The sequence below is a fragment of the Sinocyclocheilus rhinocerous genome, unplaced genomic scaffold (assembly GCF_001515625.1).
Source record: "Sinocyclocheilus rhinocerous isolate Xijiao unplaced genomic scaffold, SAMN03320098_v1.1 scaffold1542, whole genome shotgun sequence".
Taxonomy (NCBI): domain Eukaryota; kingdom Metazoa; phylum Chordata; class Actinopteri; order Cypriniformes; family Cyprinidae; genus Sinocyclocheilus; species Sinocyclocheilus rhinocerous.
Genome location: NW_015666540.1, coordinates 206,230 through 219,084, shown reverse-complemented (window position 1 = coordinate 219,084; position 12,855 = coordinate 206,230). Strand labels below are relative to the sequence as shown.

General features: G+C 37.7%; 1 protein-coding gene across 1 annotated transcript in view; it reads right to left on the bottom strand.

Moving 5' to 3' along the window:
- The window catches only part of LOC107732646 (uronyl 2-sulfotransferase-like), a 52,437-nt gene extending 39,726 nt beyond the window's left edge, over positions 1 to 12,711 (bottom strand). Inside the window, exon 1 of the mRNA XM_016544048.1 lies at positions 12,110 to 12,711. Within this exon, the coding sequence (XP_016399534.1) occupies positions 12,110 to 12,335 (226 nt within the window). The 5' untranslated portion in view covers positions 12,336 to 12,711. The remainder of the gene's footprint in view (positions 1 to 12,109) is intronic.
- Between the last annotated feature and the right edge of the window lie 144 nt (positions 12,712 to 12,855).

Here is a 12,855-nt window from a genome sequence, read left to right as displayed (position 1 = left end):
CTTTATAACAGTAAATAAATATCGGTTCTGCATATCGGTTATCGGGCACATAAACATGCAAATAATTGATATCGGTATCGGTTATAAAATATCTATATCGGTCGATCACTACACAGGGCTGCATTAAGACCTCACTGGGCCCCGGGGCTATGACTTACTGTAGGGCCCCCCATCACAATAATGATATATATAGCTTAAAATAGTATTTTTATCCAATCAAAATGTTTGATGCATTGCAGTTTCATAATTCTTGTTACCAATTCCAATATCTAAAAAAAAAATATCTTCTTTTATGTTGAGGAGAACAAAGAAATTCATACAGGTTCAGTATGAATCAGGTTCAGTATGACATATCAGAAACCGTCATAACGAGCGCATTTGCCAAAATAAATTCTGCCCCACTGCTTAATGTCCCTGAACAATTAAATTAGTTTTTAAACCAAAATGCTTAAAATGCGTTTAAATGAAAAGCTTACATCATGACGCGCAAAATGAATTTCTCAACCCATAAGCGAATATACTAGGCAAGTAGGCCTATATTCTAGTTTGTTCAAACACAAAAAGAAATATACATCTATCAAGTTAATAATCAAACTAACCTAAAATCTGTGGGAACGATGATGCTGTGATTTTATCTGCTCCATGTGTCCGGTCCATTTGCGGTTCCACAACTCCCATTCCATCATCAGCTTTAGTAAAATGAACTAGCTGTGGATTATAGTGACTAACTCATGTTTTCCCCTCTCTTCTCATTTTTCTCTCTCACAATTTTTTTAAAATAGTTGACATTTTTACTTACCGAAGATTGTTCTTTGCATGACCATTTCTAGATTACACCAGAATGAAGTGAAGAGAGGTAAATGCAGACATTAGGCGCAGCGATCACCTGATAGATAGGCTACGTGCACAGTTCGTTCAAAAGTAAAATATATAATAAATGCATTTGATTGGTAAACCAAACTCAAATGTGACATTTGAATCTCTAATGGTAATGCATGGAATTTACGGAAAAACTCCACTAAATAATAGCGCTAAAAAGTGAGGGGCGTGGTGGGGCTTTGGCGATCGGCGCTACCGATGTCCGTCAATCTACTCCACAGCCAATCACGGGGCCCGGGGCTTCAGCCCCGCCTAGCCCAATGGTTAATGCATATACAGTACACACAGCCTCATGACAGATCAAACATGATGAAGCTCATTCTTATACATTAAAAGTGAAAGGCAAGTTGATAAGCCCCCCCAAAAGTACAAAACACCACAAAGGTGTCATAAAAGTGATCAGTATCACTTGTGCTATATGCTGTATTCAAAGTCTTCTGAAGTCTAGTTTCAAGTGGGAAACAGACAGAAAACTATTATTGTTCATAACAAAATAAAGAAAATCATACAGATTTAATGTATTGTAATGACTCAATTTTCAATTTAGGATAAAGTGTTTCTTAAAGCTTAGTGTAATTGCTACGAGATGAAATTAATAGAGCTGTTCAGTCACTCAAATGTCAGTTTGTTAGGATGTTAATTCATCATGGAGTCCCTCTAGAACTTTTAATGGGTTTTCAGAAAAAAAAACTGATTTTGATTTATGGGTAAAATATAGTCTGTGGTTAAAAATAAGTGAAAGTATGTAAGTTTATGTGCTTCACGAATCGGGCAGCCACTGTAGCCCTCATGTAACTCGATAGCAACTTACATTTTTAACACACCACAGTGGCTTCGACATTCATGTTTGAGGTATGACTACAGTATATATACTCGTATACTCGTTTTGCAGAACAATATAGCCTACTTGTTTTGCAGAACAAAGGCAAGTCACTTTAAATAATGTTAACCACAGAGAAGAAATATTTTTATAATTCCTTACTGAAAGGGTTTTAGGACTACAAACTACACAGCTCTACTGCATGACCTAAGTGCAGTGACATGGAAAGATGAGGTGAGCAGTGATACTTCAAAGCATGCTAGAGAAGTGATTTCAGATTCATTAAATGAGGAACACAAAGGATTCAGAGGTAAAAGACATTCACACTGAATTTGCACTGACACTCACTACTAGCACATAAAAACAGTTTCCTGATAGCAAAACAATCATGCAGGCTTGTGCAACTTGAGCTCGTAAATGTGTGAAGAAAGCAAGATTATCCTTGATAAGATGTAAGATATTTTGTGGTGTTGTTTAATAATCTGCATCTGCTGTAGTAAATGTTCCACGTAATCAATATTGCTCAATATGAAATTAATGTGCAAATATATACAGCAATGCTGTTTATCCCCAAGTCATCTTATAAGGCACATACTCTTTCAAAGAATGAAAGTGGATGTCACCTATAAATCTATGATCATCATTTTAAACCAAAGTATTTTAAATAAGAACAGAAATGTTAATTGCATATTTGTTTTTAATGCAAATCAACATTTTATTTCTGAAATTTAGACAAACCTGTTCATCGGGAGCTACACAGGGCCAATATTCCTGGTCGGGCTGTTATAGCCAAACTTTTGGTCACTTATGCCAAATGTTGGTTTCGGTGATGCCAGCAGCACAAATCTGGGACAATATGAAATATGTATTGTTCTCTGATGAGTCCACCTTCACTTTCCCACATCCGGGAGAGTTATTTTGTGTAGAAGCATTAAAGAGGCTTACAACTCGGACGGCTGCGTGCCCAGAGTAAAGCACGGGGGTGGATCAGTGGTGGTTTGAGCTGCAATGCCATGCCTTTCCCTATTGTGCTAGATGTCCAACCCCTGTACTCTATATGAACAATGTTAACTGTGCCGTCCCTTGCAAGCTGCTGGAAATAGCCACTGACGAAACCCAAGGACTTTCACAGACATGTTGTTAAAAGTAATGACAGATGCCAAGGTTTACAGCTGATGCAGCTGATGTAGACTCTTTAAAGGCCAACAACAAGCATGAGGTTTTTTATTTTCTAAGAAATTAAAATAAATTATCCCGCAGGGACTCATTAAATAGTTCAGAATAATCAATCAAACAGTAAAGACATTTATGTTACAAAAAATGTCTATTCCAAAAAAATGCTTTTTCAAACTTTCATCAAAGAATCCTGAAAAAATGTATCACAGTTTCCACAAAAATATTAATCAACTGTTGAGCACCATATCAGTATATTTAGCTTTGCCATCACGGGAATAAATTACATTTTAAATGGTTATTTTAAATTGTAATAACATTTCACAATATTACTCTTTTTACTGCATTTTTGTTTAAATAAATGCAGCCTTGGTGAGCTAAGGTCCGACTTCTTTGGACACCTTAGACATCAGCAGTAAAATATATGGTAAGTGTTTTCTTCTCATTTTAAATAATAATGATGTATTATTAAATATAACTTCATTATTTGCATTCAGTATTGTTTTTACCTAGCTGTCTGTGAACCTATCAGAACAGAAAAGGCATAACAACTGAGAATCAGTGAATAAGGAGAACACATGGCATGCAGGAAGTGACGGCAAAGATTGAACCAAATGACTTTGAACATACATAAGCTGGCACTGTGGAAAAATGGAAAAATTGAAAACAACCAACTTGCCACTTACATATCTTGGCCTACATAAAACATGAAAGCTCAGCGGCGTGCACACACGACATGGACACATACACATAGCCCAAGAAGCGCAGAGCGGTTACACACAAAGAGTCGGGCATGGCTGCCCTATCTACCCAGCATATATTTAAGGTTACTATTTTAGAGCGGGTACTTCTGTTCTTTCACAAGCAGTGAATTAGTAAAACAGAGCTGGCTTGCAAACTGTAAAGCAGGGCAGATGGCCCTTACAAACAAGATATAGAGATCTGCCAGAGCACTTCATCTTCATAACCATTTTACTGAGCAATTAGACCTATCTGAAGATGGCTATCATAAAACACCTTTTTCTGGCTCCCTTAAATAGCATTAACAAAGAAAGACGAGCTCAAATGGAAACACTTGTTGGAGGGCAGTTTATGGATTATGTTCTCAGGATAAAGCTGGAAAGATCTGAGGATGACATAACTTCTGGAATGTTCTCCATCTTGTGGTAGAAGAGATTCAGGATTGCATCGAGGAGATCAACAACTCAGTCCAAACTGTAAAATTTGGTACTTAAAATCTAAATGCCCCTCAAAGAAAAATAGAAAATCACTGAAGAGAAAACCGCTGACAAGAAACAGATGACACACAACACAAAAAGGATCTTAGGTTCCTGGGGGCCAGGAATGACAAGGGACGTAAGGAATGAATTTCCACTTCAAACAAGCAAGTTTTCAGGAATGCTCTTCAATTGGTGTGTTAATGGCACTGGTAAATGTGCCCCACCCAGAGTATCACTGACTGAGCCACCTACACGTTTGCGCAGATGCCAGCTATGCCCTCATCAACCTTTTGCAAGGAAAACAGTTGGGAAAAAGGCACAAGCTTCTTAGTTCAAAACACGGTGGCGATCTGGCTACCTTAAAATCTAATGCATTATTATCATTAACTCTAATGCAACTTCCTCAACATCTGGTTCGAGTGAGAGAATCACAGTTTGAAATGTGTTTTTACAGATTTGCGAGATGTTCTTCTCAGAGAAGGAGTCTGTGCAGATGTGAAATACCACACCTAGCATATCCCCCTCACCCAAAAGATCCTCACTGACAGACCACTGCCAAAATATGTGACTGTCCTCTCCGAACTCAACACAGCAACGGCAGGAGTAACAGGAGCACTTGAGCTGAGCTCCAAAAGACATACCAAAGAGAGGTGTACAGAATAACAACACTGCTCCTTCTGTTTCAAGTGTCGTCAATGAGTCACTGTGATACATATTTCATCACATTTTCCAAATTTGACTTAAGATCACTAATGGCTAGAATTGATGTTCAATGTGGACAGTTTTGCCATTGAATAGTCAAGAGTAGAGTATAATAACAGGAAAAAGTTTCCAGTACAGAGAAATTGGGGTGTAGCTGCTTTCATCTGAAACAATTCTGTATTTGACTTGGAGAATAAATCTTTAATGACTTTGGGGTTTTATTAATCATTAGGTGCTGTAATTGAACTAATTTTGGAATTCTGTAGTGTGGGAAACAGGATAAATGGTCCAAACCAAAACTGCAAACAAAAAGTAGGCCTATTGTTTAATTTATGTTTGCAGTTGCGGTCTGTAACATTTATCCTCTTTCTCAAACTGTGAAATTACAAAATTAGTTCAATAACTAAAAGGTATTAGACTAAGATTAAGTTAAGTGAGATGGGGCTTTTTTTTTAAATTTTTTTTTTTAAAAGGGACAGACACATACTTCAGCTGATACGTGTAGGATCTGCATTACATTTCCATGCTGTCCAACTCAGACTCAATCCAAATTGGAAAAAAGTGCTTGTGGCAACATTTCTGCAAAATGATATTACTTTCCCTCTTGCAAGTTTCACAGCTCTTTCAAATCGAAATGTCCAGTGATCTGCTCTAAAAAGTGCATTCAGTTTGAAACAGATGGGCGTGAATTTGTCAGTGCTTTATTAAATTGGCTGTTGTACTTTTTGCACCACTTCAGAAATTAAATGCCAAGTGGCGCTAAAAGGCACAACTCTATTGCATTTAAAAATCACCTACACTAAATCTAACTGAGTGTTAACAAATGCAAACGTCTGATAAAAACGCATTTGCAATATCATTTTAGCTTGCTTCTACAAGCCTTTTGCTTCTTCAAGCTCATTTATCAAGTCAAATGGTTCATCTGACTCGTACCTGAGCATTCTATATCACAAGTGCAATGCTGTAGGTGAGCTATCATCAAGCAAGTTTACTACATCAGAAAAGCCATAGCCTAAATATGGAGCTGGTTATGCAACGCAAATCTCAAAATGTACTACCTTACAAATCATGCACTATGGTGCAAGAGGTCACAACAGTAATTTGCAAGTAACCAACCACATGAAAATAAGTATTTATTCATCAATTATTTGCCCCTGTAAATAATCATAATTTGCTTGAAAAGGAATACAAGTTGTTGGTGTTTTACCACCACTAGTGGTCATTTCAGCTGGAAACTATCGTGAATCGTACATTATAGGTACATTTTTGGCAAAAATTCACTTTTGGCTTTGTTCGAAACCAAATGCACTAAATGAGCCTATATGAATATAGCTTTCACACAGAATATTATTACATTTACACATTTCATACATAAAAGAATAGCCTATATAAAGAAAAAGAAAGAAGCCAGTGTATATGAAACAGCGAGAAAATGATGGAGCTCTGATCTTACAAAGGCTATTTGTCCAAGTCAAACATTCAGGAAACCACTTCGGCAAGCAAGCCTCCCTCTGTCTATGCACATATTTCACTGAAAGTTCAAATATCAAATCATAGATCCACATTGTCTGCTGTCCAGTCCTTTCAGAGTCAATAAACCCCTCTGTTTTTCCACTCTTATAGGATACTATTTAGTAATGTGGGATTTTAATACTCAATAAACAAGTCGGCAATCTGACAACCGTACGCCCACCAACAACTTACACTGTTTACATTAAATGCCCAGCAAAATATGACTGACAGCTCAGCGGACTCATTTCCTTCTGCAAAAGCTCCCATCTGCGCCACTCTGGAGGAGTTGGCCTGCGAGTTTAAGAGAGTCACCGTGTAAATCTGTCAGCCAGGGGAGAGTAAGATGAATAAATGAAATAAAAATTTTAATCAATCCCTCGTTTCTTTAGCTGGGCGCAGAAAGCAGGCCGCATAAGCACGCAAAGATTGGACCTGCCAAAAATCACACGTACATTAGTGAAGCTCGGCAGAGACTGACATCTAAATGAGGATTACACGCTTGTTTGTGCGTCTACTTTTATATAACATTGCTAACACTTCTTATGAATGTGATTATGAACAGCAAAGACTGTGAAGCAAAGGTGTTTCTATGGGGATTCTGTTTGAGATCAATGTGTGCAGAGTTTACGTCAGTGCATACAGCAGCTTGTTCCAATGTGACTGTCATATGCATCTGGCTAAACTCTTAACGTGCTGCTCCTATAGCTTTGTCTCATTTAGTTTTTTTTCCCCTCTAAATGGGTCCAGTAAATCGGTCAAGGCATGCTCTTGAACAGTGGACACATTCAGAAAGAGAGACATTCAATTGAATAAGGGTTGAGAAAAAAACTTACATTGTGGATACTTTGGCCATGCAAGATATTAGATGGCATGTTTGTAAACCAATTTAAAAAAAAACATTTTAGCAATTTTGCATTCAATCTGTCTTATTTTTCATAATCCAGTCAGCTCCCATAAGTCCATGAGTTTAGAAATAGAAGATCCATAGATGACCATTTGAGCTCATTGTTAGCCATTGTCATGGCTCTGACAGACAGAAGCATTTCAATTCATCTCTTTTGAGTTTCTCCCACCTTAATGGTCATATAAGTGCTAAGGGTCTATAGTTCAAACTGTTCAGGAGTGGAGATCTTTACGAGCAGGATGGCTTACATACAATAAATCAATGAAGATCAAGTTCATCTCTTGAAGAGTGTTTACGCGTGTGTCTGTGGCCTTCTAATATTCCACTCTAATCCATATTAACCAGAGATAGTTCTGCAAATTGGCTGTATAATTCAATCATAAAAACCTCTCAGTAGTAGTATTTTAGTGTGTATGTGTGTGATTTTATAGTCCAAGAAGGTCTGAAAGTCAAGGCAACATAACAAATTATGATTAATAGCACAAAGACACCCAGTGTTTCTATGACCCTCTATTAGTCACAAAGAATCGCCCAATCTGCACAATCTGTCATAAACAGTCCTCAGACAGCAACACAAACACATGAGACTCACGTCCACCTTTTACGAGCATAACAGCAAAGATTGTCCCTCTTTCAGTTTGCCAAAACATTCCAATGATTCTAGTCAGTCTACACTACCGTTCAAAGGTTTTAGGCTCGTACTTTTTTTTTTTTTTTTTAAAGAAGTCTCTTATGCTCACCAAAGCTGTATTTATTTGATCAGATAGACAGTACAAACAGTAATATTGTGAAATAGTATTATTTTTAATTTAAAATAACTTTTTTAATATTTAAAACGCAATTCAGTTCTGACGCTCAATTTTCAGCACTCATTACTGCAGTCTTCAGTGTCACATTATCCTTCAGTAATCAATCTAATATGGTGACTGGTGCTCAAGACACATTTGCCAATCCTTGCTGAATAAAAGTATTCATATCTTGGAAAAAAAAAAAGAAATAAACATATTACCCCAAACAGTACTGTAGTTAGGGCTGCACGATAAATCGCATGCGATTTAAATATCGCATGCGATTTATCGTGCAGCCCTAACTGTAGTGTATAAACACATGCACAAACACTAAACTTCAACTTCTGATCTGAAAACCACAGATCATGAACAACAAGTGAAAACTAGTTGAAAGGTAAAGGTGTACCACTGGAGTGGAAAGACATATTACCATCTTGAACTTCCTCACACTAGTCGAGCTACATAACAGCACTGCACTTGAGCACCGTCCAAGAGAGTGACTTAACACACGCGTGTTCGCTTAGTGTACACACACCGAATCACAGCCCAGCCAAAAGTAACACTTTCTCTTAAAGTAAACAGGACAGATGCTCATCCTCCTGCTTCAAAAGTGAGAGAGCGAGACTCAGTGACCCCCACTAATACACTGCATACCAGTCCCCTCTCTCTCTCTGGTCTGGAGTTTAAGTCCTGAAATGTCCTGATATTTCACTAACACCTACTAAGCACCATCACCCTGACACTCTGGACCAGAACAATACTGTCAAACAAATTACAAACACAACAAAAACCAATTACACCACCATTCAAAAGTTTGGGGTCATTACATTATTTTTTGAAGAAATTACAAAATTTTATTCAGCAAGGATGCATTACATTTATCAAAAGTAAAAGTAAAGACATGTATAATGTTTCAAAAGATTTCTATTTCAAACAATTGCTGTTCTTTTGAAATATTAAGCAACAACTTTGATAATAAGCTGAAAATTCAGCCTTTTCGAGAACAAATACATTTTAAAATATATTAAAGTGAAAAAAGGTATAGTAATAATAGTCCATAATATAACTGTTTTTACTGTCATTTTGAACAAATAAATGCAGACTGTGTGAGCATAAGAGACATGTAGACAAACTGTGTCCACACTGCCATCAAACCAAACCCAAGACAGAACTGCGCTTTCTGACAAAATACACAGATATCCGGGAAAGTTGATCATGAAATTAGATACACTGATGCACCACACATTTAATAATGTACTAAACAATGAAACTGTGTCTTATGAGGGGAACACTAATAAGGACTGTGCCAGCATGAGCCTGTCACAGTATGAGGGTCAGTGAGTGATCTGACTGGAGTCTGTGTCTCCATCACTAAACACAAGCTCATTATTACTGTTTTTGGCACAATTAGTCTTATTCTTCATTCTTTCTTAATGACTTGTTCAAGCAATATTACGTCTTTACCCACTTTTGCTTTATTTCATTATATTTTAGCTTATTTTGCACTATCAATTTTTTATTTGTTAATATTACTCGATTTTTTGCACTGTTTTTTTTAACTATTTGATAATAATTTCTCGTTCTATGCAGCTGCAAATGCTCTGGCAATACCATAATGAAACACTGAAATTGAAGATTGAAGAGAGAGTGTGTTTCTGTGGCCAAAACAAATATTACTCTGTGTACTCTCCTGCAGAGAATAACTGTTTTCCTTTGCCTGGCTTTATGAGCGCAGCACATCCCTGGCTGGCCATAGCTCATTTGTGACCCTGGACAACAAAACCAGTCTTAAGTCGCTGGGGTATATTTGTAGCAATAGCCAAAAATACATTGTATGGGTCAAAATGATTGATTTTTCTTTTATGCCAAAAATCATTAGGACATTAAGTAAAGATCATGTTCCATGAAGATATTTTGTAAATTTCCTACTGTAAATATATCAAAACTTAATTTTTGATTAGTAATATGCATTGCTAAGAACTTCATTTGGACAACTTTAAAGCCAATTTTCTCAATATTTAGATTTTTTTGCACCCTCAGATTCCAGATTTTCAAATAGTTGTATCTCAGCCAAAAAAAAAAAAAGGAGGGTTTGTCCTATCCTAACAAACCATACATCAATGGAAAGCTTATTTATTCAGCTTTCAGATGATGTATAAATCTCAATTTCGAAAAATTGACCCTTATGACTAGTTTTGTGGTCCAGGGTCACATTTGTTCAATCATTTCCCACAATACATCCAGAACATCTACTCTGCAAAAAATTCGCCATGTATATACGCACAATGCCAATGACATGTCAACAGTTAGATTTTCTGCTCTGGCAGTAAGGAAGTCCGCTGTTGTCCCCCATTTAACTTGATTCAGGAATGTAGACTGAGGTTTAAAATATGCTGAAATAAGGAATTCAGATCTCTCTACATGCACATGTGGCCATAACATTACAAAGCTACTGCTGTGGACAAGACTGGATCTATGTACTGTGTTTTGGGGAGTTTAAGAGCTGACTGGCAACCATGGGTGCTCCTGGTGAAGGTGTTGATGGTAAAGGGTGAGGCTTGAGCAGATGACAGATGAAAGTGGTTAAGAACCCACTTAACAGCCACTTGGAAAAAGCTGAAGTGTACCTCAAGAATGCATCACTGTATTTGTTTAAAGAAATAGTTCACCTTTAAAAATTAAAATGTAGCCATCATATACTGACTCTCTTGCTGTTACAACAATGTATGATTTTCTTTTAATCTGTGGCACACAAAAAAGGAGATGTTAGGCAGAAATACCATGAGGGGGGAGTAAATGATGACAATGTTCGGTTTTGGTTGAACTTCCCGTTCCAATAAGTTGTAATTTTGGTTCACTGTTCAGACAATAACTGACTGGTTTCCATCTTTCCATCTATGGAAACTTAACCCTGTAAAGTCTGACATATGAAATAGGCTACTAGTCAGAATTTTCTACTTGCATTAAATGCATAATATCAGTTGACACCCTATAAATCCCAATAATATGTCTATAGCTCTTTAGTTTTAAGTATAGCTCTTTCACTACAGCTCTTTAGTTTTAACTGTTGCAAGTTGCAAGATTGTTTGAAAGAGTTTTTTTCATCAAAGATTTGATAATTTTGACAAAAAGGCCTAAGAAATCTGTGTGTCAAATATGATACAGTAGCCTTTATAGTGTTAAGATGACCTGACAGATTATAGATGAATTGAAGGTAAGTATAGACGGCTGATCCATGTGCACATTACATCATTAAAATGATTAAGAAGAGCACTGGCCTCTTTCAAAAACACACTAGCAGAATGAAAGCTTGACTGCTCATGGTAATGTTATTTTCAATAACATTCATAGCAACACAATGACACAGACTGCTCTTTATGACAGCACACGATGACCCATGTGCTCTGCATCTCTCTTGCTCTCACAGCCCTTCTGCAAATTCTCACACTTTACACCAGTGATTGTTTTTTTCTTTGTCCCAATGGAACATGGCATTAACCTGCCTATTACAAACATTTCAACAATAATTAAACAAAAAAGACAAATGCATAAAGACTGAATAAGAAAAACAAACAGTTCTTCATTCTATATTATAAGTTAAAGGCATTGTTCATCAAGAATGAAAATTATGTCATCATGTAGCTACTACACAAGCTTTTGTTGTTCCAAAACGGCATGACTTCGCCCAGTCCCCATTCACTTTCATTTGGTGGGGGAAAAAAAGATGCATCTAAAGTGAATGGTGACTGAGACTGTCCGCCAAACATCCCACTGTGGTTTTCATCACACAGGTTTGTAACAGGTTTGTGAGGGTGAGTCTAAGACGACTTAAGTAAACTGTCTCTTTAAACTAACTCTTCGGATATGTAAATATCCCCCAACAGCCTCACAACCCAAACCTGTCTGATCTCAGACGTTTTCGTTTGCGTAAAGGTGAGGACGCAAAAAAGCAAACCTGTCCAAACACGCCTAAACAAGAAAACGCGCAGAAACCTCAGACAAATTCAACATCTGCCTCGGCTACACACAACGGAAATGTTGGACACTTTGATGCCGTGACGAGACAGCAGTCGGTACAAGTCTCCAAACACACGGGGAAAGCGAATCTTACCGAGATACTGCCTGATCTCCAGCAGAACTTTAGGGGGTCCTCCGTTCAGCTGGTAAAACAGTGAGCCGAGACAGAAGAGCAGCAGTGTGGCCATGCAGAAACCATAATCGCGCAGAGAGAAGCGAAGCCCGAGAGCCAAGAACCAGAATCTCTTCCTGCTGTTCCGATCCGTGCTGTGACTCGCGCTGTGATTGTTTAGACGGGGACTGCTGCTGTAATTCTTCATCGTCTCCTCACATGGAAGCGCCGAGAATGGTCGTCACCCATCCGCCTCTTTAGATAAAAACTTTTTAGTCAACATTTAAACAAAAACTAAAGTCACTTCACAGATCGATGCACGCGAGCACACGCGTTCAGATGTTCGCCCCCCGCTCGGTCGTGTTTTCTCGCCTGCTCTGGCTGAGCTATTTTTGCGAATGAAGTTGGGAATCCATCCTCTGCTTTTTGGGGTTAGTGTCGGTGTCAGATTACTGAATGTGGAGGAAAAAGTTCAACCGGAGGATGGACTCACACTCAAGCGCTGCCGTGTGCAGCTGAGCACCACCAGGCGGAAGACGCGTGACAGCGTCACTGCAGTCTGAGAAAAACTAATAGGCCTACAACATACACATTTAGCTGCAAAATCGCTAATTATTTTAAATGAATGCAAATATTTTTTTAAAAATACACATTTAATAGAAAAGAGCAACAAATAATTGTGCTCTATCTATCTGTCTGTCTGTCTGTCTGTCTGTCTGTGTGTGTGT